Source organism: Grus americana, chromosome 20, assembly GCF_028858705.1.
Source record: "Grus americana isolate bGruAme1 chromosome 20, bGruAme1.mat, whole genome shotgun sequence".
Lineage (NCBI taxonomy): Eukaryota > Metazoa > Chordata > Aves > Gruiformes > Gruidae > Grus > Grus americana.
The window spans coordinates 7,301,636-7,321,688 of record NC_072871.1 but is presented as its reverse complement, the minus strand read 5'-3'; the positions used below and the strand labels follow the sequence as shown (position 1 = coordinate 7,321,688).

The following is a 20,053-nucleotide window of genomic DNA, read 5'->3' as shown; positions in this document are numbered from 1 at the left end:
GGAATCAGTTCCGGGTGCGAGTCGCTGTGGGAGCGGGCGGGAAGCGGCGGTGGGAGCAGGCAGGAGACGGGCCGGGCCGGGCCGGGCCGGTGACCCGCCATGTGAGAGACCCTGACAGCTCCAGGTGAGCAGCGGGCGGGCTGGCGCGCCGCAGCGGGCGCTTGGCCCGAGGGCCGGCTTGGCGCTCCCGTGCGGGACGGAGGCCGTTCTCTGGGAAGGGGGTCCTAGCGCCCTGACAGGCCCCGCAGGGGCGGCGGCCGCGGGCCGGCGGCGGAACGGGCGGCCCGGACGCCGCGCAGGGCTCGGCCGCGGTCTCGTGGCAGCGGGCTCGGGCTCGGATCTGCGACCACCCGGCTCCCGCGGGGGCGAGCCGCGACGAGGGCCGCCTGGAAGCGGCGGCAGCGGCTCTCTGCTCCCGCGACTGGTCCCGGCTCGCCGGGGTTGCCTAGCTCCCAGCATCGTCTCGCCAGAAGCTGTCGTCGCGTAACACGGGTCTGTGCCTCCAGTGTAATTTTGGCTTCCTAGCAGGGGGGGCGAACGCGTGTGTGTCTTGGGCTTCTGTTAACGCGGACGAAGCATAAAATAAGGGACGCGGGGGGCTGGCTGGCTGAGGCGGGTTGAGACCGGTACCGCTTGTAGTGTTCTTGCCAGAAGTTGGTGGAGCTTCAGCTGCTGCTGTTCCGTTAGAGGAGTTGGAAGTTCTAGTGAAGCCCCAATCTCTGTAAATGCGAAGGCCCTTCAGAATCCCTGCGGGTGTGCGTAGCACACAGAATTGGCTTTATTTTAGAATGAAGCAAAGTTGAGAGTGAATTTGGAACAAGCCTCAACAGTCTCAGAAACATTGATATGGGAGAGCCTGGTTGCCAGGGAAAAAAAAAAAAAAACCAGAAAAAAGCCGGCACAGGACTAGCTGCACTACAGTTGTTACATGTTACGGAATTCTCAACATCTGGAACCAGGATGTGCCTGTGCCTCATTGCCTGTTCAATGAGAGCTATGAAACGTTCAGTCTTTCAGAAGGAATGGACTGGGAAAATACTACAAAAATGTGTTCTTCATAGATATTTTAAATCTACAGCAAAAAATGTTGCTGATATCTAGGGAATATGGCTACTTCATTGCTTAACTTTTCATTGGAGCCAAAAAGTTATGGATTTGATGAAAAGTGACTAAGGTTTAAAAAAAAAGTAGATGGATTAAAATGCATAATACTAACCAAGTATTACCTTGATAGCAAATAATTTATTATTGTAATAGCAGAAGGTAGAAAAGCCCTCTCCCCATCCTCTCCCTCCCCACTTCTTAAAGTTCTGCGTGTATGTATATTGCAAGTCTCATACTCTCTGTCGGAGGTTTTTTTATACTGATAGTGGCATCTCAAAGTTGTCAGCTATTCAGAAAATGCGGACAGTAACTATTTAGGATTCCATAGTGGCTATACTATGAAATTTGTGCACAAAAGAAAAGTTTGTGATCATTACTTGTAAGATCTTGCTGATTTAAAGTGTATGTATCATAAATATGTCCCTTTGTTTTATTTATCTGACACAATACTTTTACTGATCTTGGCTATCTCCAGTTTGCCTTCTAGTAGCTTTTTTTTTTTTATTTCTCTATTCAGAAATAGATACATACCTGTAACTGCTTTTGTGGTAACTTGATTTCTAGAGCCAAAATTTAGAGATTATTTGTATTGAGGTTTCTGATCATTGGGTGAAACTTTTTTTATGCATCAATAGTTGTTTCATTTTTACTCTTTTAATCACTTCCATACAGGCAAGCAATTGTGAGGAAGACAGTTTGAGAATAAGGGATGAAGGTGGCCCTTGGACTTCAGTTTCAGAACAGCTTTCTTTGGATATTTGCTCAAATAAGAGACTCCCGGGGTTTTTTTTATTAAATGCTAAATCTGCAGTTCCAATAATTTCCCTGCTGCACCATACTAAGCATTGAGAATAGGTTTTAGTGTTACCAATATTAGCATGTATATGTATGTGTCTATATATATACATACATATAAAGTAATTGTTTTTCATTTTGATGTTAAAATCATCCACTCCAAGTGGTTTTCTATTCATCATGTTGTGAATGTTGGTGGGTTAAAAATAAATCCTTTTCAATTCTTGTTAGACAAACGTCTGAATTAGTAAACCCCTCCACTTTTTGCAGAGAGTTTTTTACTGTATTGCTCACCCATGCAAATGATGGAATTGTGTTCTGCAACACTTTATGAGTGCTTGCCTGACAAACATGAGTTTTAGTCTTGATTTCACTGTGGATATTTAGTACTTTAAGTAGAGTGTTGCCTCTCTGTCTGCAGGGGAGGAGTAACGACACTGACTTTCACTGTAGTGTTCTGATACCTACTGATGAAGGTGTGCAAGAACTAAGTTTTCTAGTAACTACATTTCAGCCTGTACTAACTGGCTTCAGTTTCTGAGGAAACCAGAGTTTTCCTGCATATTTATGAGGTAATGTAACAAAGTTTTAAATTGTTGTGTAGTCTCCACAACTATAACACATTCTCTATTTTAGTCTAAAATAGAAGTGAAACAGATTCATTTTCCAAGCTGTTTTCCAATGAATAATAAGATATATGCACCTTTTATTGTATGCTTTATTACAGATAATTCACTATTTCAAGTTTTGGCCAAACTCATTATTTCCTTTGATTTCAGTGGGCACTTTTTTTTTAGCTTAGTTCAAATTTTCTCAAAACTCAACGCACCTTGTGAATTAAATCTATAGAGTGATTTGTGAATGGTTAACGTTTGGAAGAATGAGGATTTGAAATCCTGTTTTGTTAAGAAAGGAACTAATTGCTTCCATAGCCATTTATTTTTGAGAGACGTGGTCGTTTTGAGACCACTGTAGATGTAAAAGATGCCATAAATAATATGCATTTTATCCTGTTTGAGAAGCTGCAAACAAAATGAAACTTCATGCTGCAACAGAAACATTAACAGAATTTTCTCTTGTGCTGTATCATCCCTTAGGATCTGCATATCCAGCCTTTGTTAAACTTCCATCTGAGTCCATGACAGCCACTTATTTATTCTGAGATATCAAAATTTCATGTTTATATGCAGCAATCTCTAGTTGTACTCTCCAGCATGTCTAAGTTTAAATATATTTGAGTGAGTTTAAAAACAAAGAATACAAATCAACCTAAGCAAAGATTGTTGTTTGATTTATTCTTCCATGGATAATGCTGCTTCTAGAATTCGGCTTTGTAATTCCCTGGGAACCAAGAGTTCACAAAAGAAGAGTGTAAATAAGAGTGATTTAGGAAATGATCTTGTTTGACATGACAAATACTTGAGCAGAAATTCCATACTTGGTTTATGTTCCATCCAAGGGAAGCTTTGAAAGAAGACAGATGAAGCTATCACTTTATGTGGTCAAGCAGATACTTGCAATTTTACCACCAATATTAAAGCCTATTTCTTTGTGTCATTAATTTCTTTGATTTTAGTTAACAGTCATTTGCTTGTGAATTACTGCTACGAGTTAACATCTGGGTGACCAAATTCAGAAAGAGTAAAGTTCTTAACAATTTTTTGCTTACTATAGTGCTACGATTTATGTGATAAATGTTATGTTAAAGAGCTTTTAAATGTTAGTTCTGTGTAATGCAGTCAAAGTTTAGAAAAATTGAGTTAGTACACAAAAATTTATATATCCCTTCCACTAAGCTCCAAGGGTTTCCTTAAGTACCAAGTGGAAACATTCCCCAATCATACTTTCTGTGGTTTAAAGGAGTTGTTTTAAATTTATAAATATATATGTCTATGATTTTAGTGCATAAATTACATAGAGAAGTGTGTCATTAGGCATATTTTCTGTCACCAGGAGGATGCCACAAAATAGACTGCATGGATGAGTTGAAAATACACAAGGGTCTATTTTTATTATTTATTGTGTGTGTTTCTGGAAAAACCTTTAGTGCAATTGATTTTTAAATCTATAAAAACCAGTAGTATCTGATTATCTCACTTAAGATAAATATAAAATAATTTAGTCTCCTTCATGATCTTTAAAGGCTGGAGAGTTCTTAAGAAAATGGCTGCTTCAATTTAGGAAAAAATGATGCAAAACCCAATGCTACATATTTGCATAGTACTGCTTATATTATTATAAATGTGGTGTAGTTCTGCACAAAATCGTCTCAATTGTTGGGAGAGTAGCTTTTTTTTTCCTTCTTTCGTTTTTTTAAAATGATTGCAGTATTAAAATCTGTTTTCTAGTTGTAGGGAAGCTTACCATAGTGAAGCAGCAGTGCTGTGTGTCACACTACATAAGGCCATCCAAGGGCACTATATGTTGACTTTTAAAAGAAAATACAATACTTTACTGTTTTGAGAGGTATAAACTGGTAAAAGATTATATGATCAATTTCTTCCCTGTTTTCAAAGATTATTTAAAGAGGACTGTCTTAGAAATGCCCCTAGACTGTGACATATCTGATTGGAGTTTTTCTTTGGTACAGCTAGTGTTAATTATTGGGGCTGCTGTAATCTGAAGACTAAGGCAAATGCAAACTGAAAGGAGTGAGAGTGATGAAGATTTTTGCCCTAAAGCTTCCATGATCACAGCTGTTAGGGTTACATTCCTAGGTTAAAATTCTCTTGAATGATGATACGTTTTTGCAGTGATGCCTTAAGTTCTCACAGATGATGTAGTAAATACCGAATCCTACAAAATGCAAGGGAGGAGTGCACTGATTTAAACAAATATCTGTTTCTTTTCTTGCTTTTTCTCTGTATTCTGAGCAGTAATGTATGGAGTATCCGTTCTTGGTGTCATGGAGCACTTTTGTTTGTTTTAGTCTTGATTTTGGTTGTGATCCTCCTGACTTTTGTATGTATTTCTGTTTTCAGACACATGCTACAACAGTAATGATTTGTAATGTGTGTTTTTTTTCCCAAGGAACCCATGTTGCTGAGCTAACTAAAGAAAATGCAAGGGATCTTTTCTCACACCTTTGTGTGAGTTAAAATGAGCATAATTTGTATCATTCACCTGTCTATGAGAACTGCGAATCACACATCAATGAGTTAATGAAATTAAACAGGTGCAGACTTAGAAGCAGAAACTAATACGATGTTGGCAGACACTCAGCTTCGTGTTGTAGTTATATGATGCTTCCCTCCTGCTACTGTATGATGTCAGTAAAATTAAATACCAAATGTGTTTTGTCACTATCTATTCTTGGGGTTTTGAGTGAAATAAGAGCTGTCATAGAACATAATTTTTAAAGTAAGTTTCTTTTGAAGTCTAACGAGAAATGTTAAATGCATATCATGCTCATGTTCACAGGTTACTTCAATTAACACTTTTGTTTGAAGACATAGGGCAGCAATCCACTCCTAGTAAATTCGTACTATGGTCTACGTTTGCTGTATAAGACCCTGATGAATAAATGTAATGCAGACGCAAAGAGAATTCATACGATTCTTTTGAGTGTGACTGGATCATCTCCTACAGAAATAGACAGGAGGCTTGACACAGAGCGCTGCTGAGACTTAGTGAACTTAACGTCTGGTTCTGGCCTGTGCTTTAAAACTAGAAAGCCTTCACCCAATTTCTTGGATGTGTAATATCTATGAAAACCTTAAACACTTTGATCTGCTTACACAGGAAGGTTAAGAGAGGACCTATTCATAGACAGGTGCCCAGAGGTGCACTTAAATCTTACAGGACTTTAACCTAACATGACACTATCCCACAGTCAGGAGCGGAAACTAAAGCAAGACAAAATGCATTACTTTTTAACAATGAGAGTACCTAACGTTGCTATGAGTTGTCTTAGTTTTCACTACCCCCCAAATGCTTGAGTTTGTATAATACAAATAGAATTGTCTTCATTCTGAACTACTACACTGTGGTCTTGGACCTGAAGAACACAGGTTACCTCCATATGTGCTGAAATACCATCAAAGGTACTGGACGTGACTTGTGACTACATGTTAATTATTTTTTTTCTTTACCTCTGCTGATTCCATAAAGAATTGTTATGTGAATTAAAGTAGTTAGATTCTCATTGCTTTGGGAAACAGAGCTTCCTTATGACTGTCTGGTTAACTGTAGAGATTTTTTTTTTCTTTAGAGCATACAGTGGATGTGTCCAAATTTAACTTGCGTTTTAGAGTACCTTTCTGCTTCAGTTCAATGCTACTCGCCTCATCCGAAAATAGAAGAGGTTAGGGAGACATTCCAGCTTGGAGGAAGCTGTTAAAAAATTGGGGGTTTCTTATTAGCCTTTTCAAACTGTAGTGATCTTCCAGGACTATTTCAGAAATACTTCCACCATAAATCATATTGTCTTGAAATCAAGAGCTACTGGTCTGCCAGCATTGATGAATAATTGAGTATTGTTATGGTACAGTACCCTGCTGAACAATATTGTAGTTAATTCTACTGGAATTTGATTATGGAACTGCTAACTTCATTCTGTATACAAATAAAATAAAACCTTCTTGTGTATGGGAATATAATCTAAAGATTACTTTTATTTTCTAGATAGTGACATTGGGGGTTTATGTGAATAAATAAGATCATTCTTCTTCTAACCATTATTCATCAATAAAACATTGCTAGTGGTGTCTACTTCTCTGATGTGTGTGATGCCCAGATTTTTCCCTGGGTCTTGCCTTCCCAAATTGATGCAAGAAAGTTGGGATGCCCTAGTACTAACCCCAGCAAAATTACTGCAGTCTCTGCTGTTCTTGGTACAGTCCTGCCTACTCCTGAATGTGGTGTCACTGGCAACCTCGTCACTTCCAGGACCTCTTCGACTAGAGATTTCAGAGTTTGGCTGAAAGCGAAAGAAGGGTTTCCTTCTGTCAAGTGCTGCTGCTGTTCAAAATTCTTGTTATTTAACCCCAGCTTTTTACAGATGTTTTCGAGATCACAGGAAGCATGCATCTTCAAAGGAAAAAACTCAGGTGGAAGAGTAGTCACAAGTGCATGCTGTAGCTTGTTCGCTTTCTTTTTTAAGAGCAGAGGGGTATAGAAACTAGTCCGCTGCTTTTTGGGCTGTGTTTTGTGTACTTGATCTGTTTGTTTGCTTTCAAAGCAATACTGTGTGTTCCCTTGATCCCTATTTCTGGTTTTTACTGTTTGTCTGGTACACCGATAGCCAGACCTTTAATTCCATCATCCTCTCCACTCACTACCAGGATTTGTGCTGTTTACTCCTAACATTTTAAGGAAAATAAGCTTCTTTGTTTCCCAAAATAAAGATGAAACAACTCTGAGAACAAGGATGTAGAATTGCTTGTAGATATGTATGCCTATGGAGATAATTAGATGCTCGAACAGAGTTGTGATGTGCAAGGATCGCTGAGGATCCCTTTCTCGGTGTCCCTCTCTTCCTGGTTCTCGTGCTTTCTCTGGTATGTGCTCATACTTCATTTTCAATGTGTGGCTGCGTCCTAGGGAGTATGAATTCATCTAGAGATGCTAAGATGCCATGATCAAATGAACTTTTTTTTTTTTTCTCTGCAGTAAGGCATAAAATGTCCAAGTTCTTTCTACTCAGGTGTTTATCCTTAATTCATTCCTTCTGTCTGGATTAGTGCTAGTGGTGACAGTTTGTGTTTTAATATTTTGTCTAGGACCGAGTTGTTCTCCATTTTGCTGAGCAAGAGCCCTTAGGGAAGTATGGGGCAAGGAGGAAGGCTGCTTTCTAACATGACAAAGTTTCTGTACATTCTAGTCACAAAAAAGGAGTAATTTCTGGTGGGAGTTGAGTGAGGCTTGACCAGGATCTGATTCCTTAGCTCAAGGATCTGAAACGATGCAGGAATGACAAATTATCGCTGCTGGGGACTGGTCTTGTAGTTTGTACGTGGTCCTCAACGTAGGTAACTTGTTGATTCATGTCACTTCAGGTCAACAAAAGCTCTTCCTCCACTTAGCAAAGACAGCTTAATCAGGAATGTCCTGATGTTGCATCTGTGCATAGCTCATAAGCCCCACAAGTTAAAGGTAGTGACCTACGTTGGGTTTGTAAGGAAGCCTGCTGCCCTGTCAAACAAGAGGGAGGGTGACAACATGTGTCCTAACTGCTGAGACGTCTGCCTTCCCAATGGAGTGGATGCATCTGCTAGCGACTTGAACAGTGGTTCTCTGCACAGCATGTGGGGATGCTCAGAATAACAAGGTTAATCTTGCTGTTTAAGTACCCTACTGTTAGACTGGGGTTTGTTTGTTTGTTGGAATGTTTGATTTCTGACCTGTGTCTGACTTGCATCAGCTCACAAGCTCTGAATCATTTCGTAGCTTTGTTCACCGAATAAAAGAACTGTCCTGCCAAAGGTATCTTTGTGTAGATGGCTGCGATCACGTCACTTCTGTTAACCACCTTTTAGACCTTATTTCCCTCATCAGATATACAAGCATATAAAACATCTTTTCCCCTGCTTTTACATAACAACTGTAAAAAAACTCAGATGAAGTCTGGTTTACCCATTTTAAGCTATGTCACATTGGTAACTTAAAGAACATGTTTAGCAAGTCTGATAACCTGATTTTGAATGCTCTGTGAGAGTTTTTGACAGTTTTCTAAATCAGACAATGTCAGTCAAGTCAGGAAGCTGGCTATCTTGTTTCTCTGCTGAAAATAAGTTCCATTTATGAAGATTATGAATGTTATTCTTAAGTGACAGTCAGCTGATACAGCTCCAGTTCTTCTTTGTAGGCTTTTTATCATATTCTTACCTGTTGATTTTGTTTTTAGAGTGCCTGAATTTTCATAATTTGATTTAAATTGTTCATATGTCCCATTACAGCATGTAACATAAGACATAAATAGAAAAAAAAATCCACTAGTATCTTGTGATACATTGGACATGCTTCCTGCATCAGAAGTCAATGGATGATGTTGAGATCTGTTTGTTCAATTGGAAAAGCAGGTATGGTGGCAATATTATGTGTTTAGACTTCTGCATTAATAAGAACAAGAATAGCAATAAAAGTCTGAAGATTCTTGGGCGCTTGATCAGGGGCCCAGTCCTGGAAATGTAAGGTGATGACTGCTACAGATAGACACTCTCAAGGGGACAAGTGTGTGTGTGCTTTTTACGATAACACTCTACCAATTTTTCATAAAGTGCTTTTCTTTAGATCTTATTTTGAAATGTATACATTTCTTTAAAGCCTCTTGGAACATCCTTTCCCAGTATATCAGGCAAGTTTGAGTACCCGTGGCTTTTGATTTAGGTTAGAATTTAAATGTCAAATCATTCTAGATAGGAAATCACTGCCGTGTCAGATGAGTGTCAAAGTTTACATCATGGTTTATTAAAAAGATAAAATCACAAAAGGAAATTTTAAAAAATTGAAAGTCCATGGGTGGCTCAAACACTTTTCCTTTAAATGCTGCCTCGCATATTGACACAAATTCATTATTATCTGGGAACCTCTGGCACACTGGGTAAATAGCTTGGAATTGAGTCCACACTTAAATGTTTGCTTTCACTAGGATTTCCTTGTTTTGTGATGTGAATATTGAAAGATTGATTTTTACTGTTTTTAAATAATTATTGAGATTATTTTCTAAGAAGGTAAATGTTTAAACAGAAATGTCACTGGTGTAGTATACTCATCTCATCTGAAATAAATTGGACATATCTAGACCACAGGAATGTTTTTTTTAAAAATATTTATGTGTGTGTGCATATACACACACACATATACGCCAGTGGCTTTTCTTTAGCAAGTTTTTTCAAACTTCATGAAGTACCTTCCAAAAATCATTCTTGGGCAATTTAACAGTGCACTTCCCGGCAAGTATCAATGTAGTATCTGGCTTGAAGACCTGCTAAAGGTTCTGAGGTTTTTAACTTGTCTAGTGACTATAAAATTAATATTCTTTTGGGAAGATGGGGGTATAATTCTGCAGTTCTTACCACAGAGGGAAACTGCAGAATTCCTTTTAGGACACAGACTGTCCCAGGGAGCCTGTGATGTATTATGAGCAATTGGATTGTGAATGTTGCAGAGGGATAATTCAAATTGTATAAATGTAAAAATGAGTAGATTAAGACTCTACTTTTTATATTATTATATCAAGTATTTATACCAGCTGTTTTGTTGTAATGCACCTTAAACAGATCAACGTGGTGATTTAACTTCAATGTGTGCAAGCATTTATTTTTTAAATGGAAAACTGTATTCATTCTCAGTTGTAAATCTTCTCATTTTTCTTTCAGATTACTCTTTACATCAGTAGAAATGGACAGCAGCAGTTTCATTCAGTTTGATGTGCCCGAGTACAGCAACACTGTTCTGAGCCAGTTAAATGAACTCCGCTTGCAAGGAAAGCTATGTGACATAATTGTGCATATTCAGGGTCAACCATTTCGAGCCCATAAAGCTGTCTTAGCTGCCAGTTCTCCGTATTTCCGTGACCATTCAGCATTAAGCACCATGAGTGGCTTATCAATATCAGTTATTAAAAATCCCAATGTTTTTGAACAGTTGCTTTCTTTTTGTTACACTGGAAGGATGTCCTTACAGCTGAAGGATGTTGTTAGTTTTCTAACTGCAGCTAGCTTTCTACAGATGCAGTGCGTCATTGATAAATGCACACAGATACTGGAGAGTATTCATTCAAAGATCAGTGTTGGTGATGTTGACTCTGTCACTGTCGGTGCTGAAGAAAATTCAGAAAATCGCAATGGAGTTAAAGACAGCAGCTACTTTGCCAATCCTATTGAGATATCTCCCCCCTATTGCTCTCAGGTGCGACAGTCAACAGCAGGCAGCGATCTTAGGATGGAAACTACTCCAGGCAAAACTCTACGTAGTCGTCTGCAAGAAGAAGGGCATTCAGATCGAGGAAGCAGTGGGAGTATCTCTGAATATGAGATTCAGATTGAAGGTGATCATGAGCAAGGAGACCTGATAGTAAGGGAGAGTCAGATTGCAGAGGTGAAAGTTAAAATGGAAAAGTCTGACAGGCCAAGCTGCTCTGATAGCTCTTCCCTTGGTGATGATGGATATCATACTGAAATGGTGGATGGAGAGCAAGTGGTGGCAGTAAATGTTGGTTCCTATGGGTCTGTCTTACAACATGTTTATTCGTTTACCCATGCCTCATCACAGGCCGCAGGTGTGTCTGAAACCTTCGGAAGCCTGAGCAATACGAGTCCTTCAAGGTCAATGCTGAGCTGTTTCAGAGGGGGTCGTGCACGCCAAAAACGGGTATCCACTGCTCACTTGCATAGCGATGTTCAGGGCTTGGTTCAAGGGGCTGACAGTGAATCCATGGTGAGTAACCCAGGATATGAAAATAGTCCACGGGAAAGAAATACAAGAGGTCATTGGTATCCATACAATGAGAGGCTAATTTGTATTTACTGTGGAAAGTCTTTCAACCAGAAAGGGAGCCTTGATCGACACATGCGATTGCACATGGGAATAACTCCTTTCGTGTGCAAGTTTTGTGGGAAGAAATATACCCGCAAGGACCAACTTGAGTATCATATTCGTGGTCACACAGATGACAAACCCTTTCGCTGTGAGATCTGTGGAAAATGTTTTCCTTTCCAGGGTACACTAAACCAGCATTTGCGAAAAAATCACCCTGGGGTAACAGAAGTAAGAAACAGGGTAGAGTCTCCAGACAGAACAGAAGCGTTTGTGGAACAGAAAGTAGATAATGATGCTTCAGCTTCTGAAGCTATGGATTCTAGTATGGAAATTCATGCAATGTCTAACACATCTGATTAAAATGTAACATTCTAAGTGCAACACAAACAAGCACATTACTAATGTATTTTTTAAATCTTTTATTCTTTTAGTAATCTTCAGTACAAGTATAACAGCCTTTTAATTTTCCTAACCTTCTGGAAATCACTTTGAAATGGTTTCTGGAGAAGACTACATAAGTATTCTTTGTTTTTGAAGGAGGCTGGGTTGTTTGAGGGTTGTTTTTTTTTTAACTTTTGAAGATGCTCAAAATACAAAAGACAGTGTGCTGGGGAAAGAATAGGAAGAGTCTGCTAAAGTGTCCCTACTGGTTGATCTGGCAAGACACAAATTCCAGTGGAGAAAGATATTAGAATAAGATTGGCAGCTCTGCTGGATACACCAAGAAGCTGTAATCTCCCTTATTTTATTTCCTAAATCCTGTTGCTGGTAATGAGTTACACAGCGGTGGGGAGAGAGAATATTATAGCTTTGATTCCTTCCATGTGTCACAATGAAATCTGTTTGCTTTTACTAACTGTTTTTGGTAGTTAGTCTGTTTATATATATAAATTTGCTTTATATATATAAAATGCTTTCACTTTTCCTATTCTGGTTGAGGTGAATGTAAAAGTATGTCAAGGTTTATACCACGTACCACTCTTCCAACTGCTAGGTCTCCTCTCTGCTTAGGATTTAGGACTTCGGACTTGGGGAGAATGGTTTTGGTTTTAAAAGAATGTTGTTTGGTTTTCATTTTATTAAACTATTACTTTGTGTGCAAAAGTGAGCAAAGTGAATTACCTTGTTTTAATAGCTTTGCTTTATAACATATGTAAACCAAATGCCATAAATCTATTAAATTATGGTTAAATTGTTGAGGGGTTTTGTTAGTTGTCTAGAACACAAGCTGGACAACCTGTGGTGCTGACCTTTTTATATATATAGAGATAGATATATCTATATATATATTAAAAAAAAAAAAACTAAAAAAAAATTAGCAAACCTAAAAGTAGCATTGTGGTTTTAAATGTGTTTTTACTGGCCTCAGAATCTACCTTCATTTCGTACTGTAGAACCATACCAGGTAATTAAATTTAACTTCATCACTCTTCATGGTTGGTTAAAACCGGAGAGAGATGTTGTAGTTTAAACTACAGTATTTCCAAGCAGTATTTTAATAGGTCTCTTCACAGAGAGCTGTTTTCAGGTGCACATTGACTTCCTACTTAAAGCTCCAAGTGATATGTCAGCACTTGGAATTTGTACTTTTTTTTGTATAAAAAAACAAATACTCTATGGGAATTTCGAGCAATATGTCTGTTATTTCATGTGTGAGTATTACAGAGTTGCTATGGCTTCCCTACTATTTTCAGTGGTTGTTTTCTGCATAAAGGAACTACCGAAACTTTACAAATATTCTAAATCTTTTTGTTTCACCAAATGTTTGTGTTTTTTTTTTAATATGGTGCTAACTTCATCATTTAGGTCAGTATGATATATAAAATGTGAAACCTAATAGTAACAGTTAAGCAAAAGAAAAAAACACACACACACACAAAAAAAAGCCCAAACAAAAACCCAACTAAACAAAAAAACAAACCCACCCCAAAAAAACAAACCACAACAAAAAAAATACAAAACAATAGCTTAAGAGACCTCAAAAGCATGAACTGGCAAACACTACTGTGTAAAATTCTACCTGATGAACAGAACTAAATTAATCACATGCTTCTTTAAAATACAAGTTTTATATAATTGGGCCTTATGTTTGTTTAGCAAATATTGAAAATACATCTGTGGACATGCTGTTTAACTCCTGAAATTTAGAAAAAAAAAGTTTATTTCTAAATTACAGGAAAGCAAAAAGGTAGGTTTGCTATCTTGTAAAGCTTTTTTGGCTCCTGTGAAGTTGGGGCATATTTGTGCAGTAGCTTTATTAAATACACTAGTTCTTACTATTGTGACAGTCTGCAATAAGAATTAATGTCACTAAATACAGATTTACAGTATAAACCCCACCTGCTTCATTGGAGCAGTTTCAGTTCAATTGAGTACCTAATTTGCCTCTTTGTCCTAAAATTGCCTAAATAAAGAGGCAGAGGGTGGGGAGATATTTCTCTCTGTGAAGCAACAAAAGAACTTTTGTTTCCAGTAAGGGAAACTATATGTCTGTGTCTAGGGAAGGTAGTCTATGTGTTTACCCACTTAAAAACATTTTGGTGTTTCTGATACTGGTTTTTTTCCTAAATGTGTGTTTTAAGAAACTAAATGCAAAAAAAAATTGTGTTTTGATAAATTACATTTGAGACATGCAAAATCCAAGAAATATACAGTTAATTTAAACCCTTTATCTTGGACCCGTGCTGTGGTGCCTTTGGTGTGACTTTTGCCATGGAAGTATGAGTTGAGGATAGCAGGATATGGGTACTAATTTTATATTTCTTGAATTTCTCTGTGTCACAATCTTAACATTATTTAAATCTAGTTCTTTGTATTTGTAAATGTATTAAAATGGTTTGAGTTTACCAAAGAGTGACTTATCCAAAATTGTCTCTGACAAAAACAAAAAACAACATCACTTTGATTGTACAGGTTCAGGTTCAAAATGTTCTAACGGGACTGTTAAGGGGCAGGAAATGATCACTTTTTCTACAAAATCATGATTCAGCAGTTTGCAAGTTCTGCTTGCTCCTATTCGTGTTGATATGCCATTTACCCTTTCCACTGCTAGCAGTGTTAATAATTATCAAGCCATAACACAGTACTGTAAAGTTCAGCAGTGCTTCAAAGGATGCATACGTAGGTGAGCATAAACATCATCGAGCATTACATTTACACTTACAAAGTGTGTGACTCTGGTAGAAAACGAACTTCAAACCTGGCAACAGCAATTAAATTGTGCCTTGTCACATAACGGTATGCCAGGATTAACATTGTCATGAAACATGAAGCATTATCTGATTGAAGTTCATTTCACAAGTCCACCAAAACAGAGTATGCTGTGTTATTTTAAGCAAATTATGGAAGTACTGTACAGTGTCTTGTGTCTGTACAGTTTTAAGTTAGCACAGAGCTGTTACACATTTCATTTACAATAAATGCAGAAGTCAATAAAATATGTGAAGAAATATTTGACAGCAAAATAAGTCATGAAATTATATAGGCTGGTTCATAATTGAGTCTCTTCTTAATCTACCTTTTAATTATAGACAAATGTGAAAACAGTGACAGTGTCCTTTCCTCTAGATGTTTAACCTATTATGACAAACTGTGAAAATAAAGGATTTTATACCTTTGCTAATATTTGTGGTTATAAACAGTTATTTTAGTTTTCTTAATCAGTTATCTTCCATATTACTTCTTTTAAACTTGTAAATACATTTAGCAAATAGCTTTGTAAATACTTACAGTATATTAAAAGTTCAGTTTGGTCAACAAGGCCTCAAGATTGGCTCGGCTTTTTTAGTGTGAAATCTTTCAATAGCATAAAGGATACTGTCAGTTCACTGTTCAGCAGAATATACTGTAGGCCTAAATTGATAGTTCTTAATGCAGTCTTCCCAAGCGTAAATTCATGTTTTATGCTGAAGCCTTTGGTTTACTTTTATAGAAAACAATTAGGCCTCTTAATGTGTTTAGGCTGAATTATGGGAAGAACAGCAGGAATAAAATCAAGGGCTGGGAAAAGATTGAATGAGCTTTACCTTTAAATATATATATATATATATCTTATTTGAATTTTTGTATTAGTTTACTGTGATTCTTTTATTGTCATTTTTCTAAACAGGTTTCACGTGAAACCATTGAAAGGGACTCAAATATGCAACACCTAATCTATTTTCCAAGGGAGTTTTACCCTTGAATGGTGCTTTTTGACTGGTCAGGGTTATTTATTAAATTTTATATTTGAAAGTATTTGGGGAATTATGTAAATTCTTTATATGAATCTGTTTATTTCATGAATTGTAAATTTCATAATACTCAGTGATTGAATTGGAAGTTCAGTAAAGTCATTCAAAATGTTCAAAGTTTATAATCTGTGTGCATTTCACAAATATTTTAACAAGTGCCAGAATAGTTGTATTTAATATTGTAGATTTAATACTACTTGCACATCCCTGTGACAGCATTAACTTAAGTTACGCAAGTTTACATTTTAAAAAAGAAAAAAAAAAAAAAAGCTAAACAAACAAGTAAGCCTGGGACACATGTTCCTGTATTTCTTCAGGGGGTGTGAAGCTAAGCATCAGTAACTGAGCAGGTTTGCTTCTAGTTTCTGTGAGTAACTCCTGCTGTGGTGGATACCATGAACTGCTGTCTCTCCCATTTACATATGCTATGAATTCAGCCTTTGGACTTGCACTGCAAGCCTCTGGTTGTCTATCTGATTAAACATAGAGCTCTTGCACGATTTTAACAGTGTTGGTTTCTGACTGAAAAATTGTATTTTTAAATAACTTTTATTTGTATGGTTGTTTTTCATGATAAATAATTGAACAGTTTGAATGACTTGACTTGGTGTCATTATCTTGCAATATAAACCGGTAACCTCACAACTCCACACTTCATCACCATATGAAGTAAATGAAGCTAGCTAAGCTGATGCTGTAACAATTAATAACTTGCCATTAAGGATTATTTTATAGCATGAATTTTAAAATATTTATTCAAATGATATTTTACTCTTGTATTCACTTTGTTTTTAGATTTGTGACATGAATATTTCAGTGCTGCTTTATTTTGTTCTGATGAATTTGTTTCTTGCTTGTAAATTGCTTTTTTTATGGTATAAAGTCAATGGGAATTGCTGTTTGTAAATTAAAACGCTTCTAGAGCAAATCTATGGTGTCAGTGTCTACATTTAGATATTTAATTACTAGGGGACTTGTCTCTGAGATGCTTTTCCTGAAATGTTGTAAAAAGTTTCGGTTTAATACTCACGTACCAACTAGGAATCAAAAATCTTTAGAGACAAACTACTCTTGAAGTTTCTCTTTTTTGCCAGGCGTTGCTTGTTTAGTTCTGAACAGACGAGCATTTGAGTTTTGCGTTCCAAAACCTCGTCCAACTCTCAGAGCAAAAGAAAACAGCTGGCCGGGGGGTGGCAATCTGTCTGACACCAGCCAGAGGCAAGTCGGTTGGGCTGGGAGGTGACGCTCCCTTTCCACGCGGGCATTTGCGCTGTACGTTCCGACGTTTAACAGCAGAGCCAATGCCGTTCTCAGCAAACGCAGGGTACAGCTCCTCCTAGCCCACAAGCTTGACTTTTAGCGCGAGTAGCCAGCCACTGCTCAGTTCTTCCAGCCGATAGCACAGCCCTCGCTCGGTTCATGGCAGCTGCCCGTTGACAGCTCCGGTGCCTTTGTAACAAGCAGCTTCTCGGAGGAGTTACTATATCCTCAACCAAGTTGTATACTGTCACTGATTTGCTGAGCTAGACTTATCCCTCCTGGGACAACTGGGATTTTGCAGAAAGAATTTTTGCTTTATATTCATGAAAACACAGCTGAAACTATTAAATTTGGTTAAAATTTACAAACATTGTTGCCAGTTTTTCATTGTGTGTGAGATGTATGCTAGCAAAGACTTCTGTAATAAAGCTGAATTACATTTAAATGAGTTTTAAACGCACATGGCAGCAAAGGGTGTGTTTATATCACGGCAATGCAGCTGAAGGATACAGTTATCTTGACTGGTTTGGGGGTTAGGGGCATGGGGGCTCTTTTGGCCGGCTGCTTGGCCCCTGGAGACCCTATGGGCAGATCCAGAATGAAGAACTATTTTAGCAAAACGTCTGTTCAAATCCCCTTGCTTCTAAGGGCTGAAAACTCAAGTAATGCAGAATGGGGTAAACAAGACATGACTGTTAGGAGAGGAATAAATCTAATGTTGCTTTTACCTGGGGAGCAGAGACACAGAACATAGCGTACTTCGTATGTTCCCCTCCACACCTTTGTTTTGTTTTGTTTGAGTTGGTAGAATTGTTTCGTCTTGTCAGGTAGCCATAGAGGTTAGAAATAAGATGCAGCAAGATTGTGTCCATGGAGCTTGATACGGTTAACTTTTCGAGCCAAGCTGCTCACCAGTTCCTTCAGAAAATACTTGCTGCGTTTCCTTCATTACAAGTTTCTATCCACAGACCAGTAACAGAATCAGCTTTAGCGGTTTCCTCAGCAGATTCATGAGTTGGGAAGAGCGTGAGCTGATGTGATCCTCAACAATTGCACTATAAATGTCATAGATTTGTTTACAGCAGACAGTCTGCGCACTGGATGCCGGCACGGATGTTACATAAATCTGGGCACCTTGTGGAAATTGCTTTTAGCGTGCAAGTGTGCAGAAGGGGCTGCGCTGCGGCATCAGTCACAGGCCCCGGTATCTCTTAGTTATTTCTGTTTGAAGGCAAGTGTAAAGTTTCCTCCTTGATACGGCTGGCTGCTTTTTACTTGCTTTAGTCAAGCGCAACACACGCGCTGTATTTAGTTTACAATGCTATGCAAGTACAATCTAAGTTGTGGAGTTCTAGATGAATTTACCGTTTAGAACAGACGCTGTTCCTAAGGGCACCAGACTTGTCGAGAGCGATGGGGGAAGGGAAAGTAAGTAGGAACTTCTTTCACGTAGAAGTGGTACATGTCTGGTGCTTCTGGAAATGCGCTTCTCGGTCAGAATGGGATGTGTCTTTGCACCATCACGGCAACATCACGTGCATAATGTGCGCAACAGCATCTGGATAGTGTGCCCTATAGAACGAGTAGTACTGTGAATTATAAAAGTAAGTTAAATTGTTAATGCAATAAAACATTCTTTCCGTTAAATTGCCTTTTTTTTCTTGGTACTTTTAAAAATTGTATTCTTTTGAAAAGCACAGAATTGTAGCACTAGCAAAATGTAAATATGCCGCTATGGGTAGCGGTAAGCTACTGGTCCTGGTCACCTGTCCCAGAATGTAGTGGAGTTTGATCAAAGGCATTAGAGAAAAGTTGTGCTTTTATGAAGGCTCATACTTACATGTCCACTGTGCAAACTCAGCTTTTTTTCTCGTTAGTACGTGTATAGGAGCTAATAATGCTGAGTGGGCACAGAAGATTTCCCTTTCTGCCAAACATCTTAAGATCTGGTATCAGAAGAAAAGGGTAAAATACTATCAGGGAAGATCTTCTGCTGTATGATAGTGTAACAGAAGGCTTATGAAGGCAGTACAGAGCTCTGAGTAAGTGTCCTGTACTGCCGTGGTACTATAGATCAAACTCATGATTAAGAAAAGCACATTCCTGTATGACTTCCCCAGAAGTCTTATACTGCACAAAAGACAACAGATGTAGACAGGAGAGAAAAAGATAACAGGGTTTTTTGCTCAGAGGGGCGAGTTGCACCGTGGACTTTTTCTGGCATTGAAACAAAGGAGGGGTTTGAAGGATGATTTTTTGAGGCAACGTTGCAAGGTTGATGGAGAATTTGTCAGTATGAGGCAGTTCAGAGAAAGTACAAAGGTGCTTGTTTGAAAACATAGTAAGCAGGCAAAGGTCAGTGACCCTAGCTGGATATAAATGAAAGTGATACGAAAAGAGATACATTCAGGATTAATGGAAAAGCCCTTCAAAGTAAAGATACACAATTGCTTTTGGAAGAGAAAACTTGGGAAAACAATGAAGGGATGTGACCAAAGCAACAAGATTAGAAAACTGTCTTTGTATGTTTAATGAGTCAAAACTTGTCAAGCTAGTCAAATAAAGCTTGTCACATAAATCTTCACACTATGTAAAACACAGCGTCTATCACTTCAAGAGCCATTCATAATGCATCGGAAGACTTCACAGTATCTAAATAGTCTTTCTTAAGATTGGTTTGTCTCCTTTTATAGAGAGGAAAAATCTTCTGATGCAAAGACAGGGAGTTCCACTGTGCTGAGATAGGAGACAACAGGTCAGTCACCTGTGCAAACTGGCTGGTAGCTTCAAAGGACCCCTTGTCTGTTTTGTCCACGTGAAGATGTGGAAATAAGAGAAATCGTGGTGGTGTGTATCAGATTATTTTCAGATTTTAAAAATGTCTCGACTATCAGAATAATTCTGCTATTCTTTGCATTTAACACTTAGAAATTATTCAGGTTTTTCTTTAACTCCCTTTTTTCTAGCTAAGCATAGATGCATTTTTGCTGCATTGGATTCTAACTTCATCTAGTTCTATCTAAGGATACACCATTGACCTTGGGTAGTTCGTATTTGTTTAAAGTTGCAATCCATGGCAATAATTACAGTGCCATAGTACAGTATGTGTGGTTAAACTTCAACTTATCTGCTTGTTTAGAGTTTGTCCCAAATAGCCTAAAGTATTTTCCAAGCAATTTCAG

General features: G+C 38.1%; 2 protein-coding genes across 8 annotated transcripts in view; both read left to right on the top strand.

Moving 5' to 3' along the window:
• On the top strand, positions 1 to 16,530 carry ZBTB34 (zinc finger and BTB domain containing 34). 7 transcript variants are annotated; one of them, XM_054848808.1, is made up of 3 exons: positions 1 to 124; positions 8,796 to 8,918; positions 10,218 to 16,530. In XM_054848808.1, the coding sequence occupies exons 2-3, from the start codon at positions 8,878 to 8,880 to the stop codon at positions 11,737 to 11,739; spliced, it is 1,563 nt and encodes a 520-aa protein (XP_054704783.1). In that variant the 5' UTR covers positions 1 to 124; positions 8,796 to 8,877; the 3' UTR covers positions 11,740 to 16,530. The 7 variants fall into 7 exon arrangements, with proteins under 7 accessions (XP_054704783.1, XP_054704786.1, XP_054704784.1 ...); XM_054848809.1 differs by having other exon boundaries at positions 33 to 124; positions 4,930 to 8,918; XM_054848806.1 differs by having other exon boundaries at positions 76 to 124; positions 2,321 to 8,918.
• Positions 38 to 20,053, top strand: part of RALGPS1 (Ral GEF with PH domain and SH3 binding motif 1) — a 136,579-nt gene continuing 116,563 nt past the window's right edge. The window contains exon 1 of the mRNA XM_054848797.1: positions 38 to 124. The gene's annotated coding sequence lies outside the window, so the exon portion shown is untranslated. The remainder of the gene's footprint in view (positions 125 to 20,053) is intronic.

What these genes read in the sequence shown, in the direction of transcription:
- ZBTB34 (XM_054848808.1), top strand. Translation starts at nt 8,878, where the DNA reads ATGGATGATGTTGAGATCTGTTTGTTCAATTGGAAAAGCAG. An exon ending in TTGTTCAATTGGAAAAGCAG is followed by an intron (nt 8,919 to 10,217) that starts GTATGGTGGCAA and finishes TTTTTCTTTCAG; the next exon opens with ATTACTCTTTACATCAGTAG.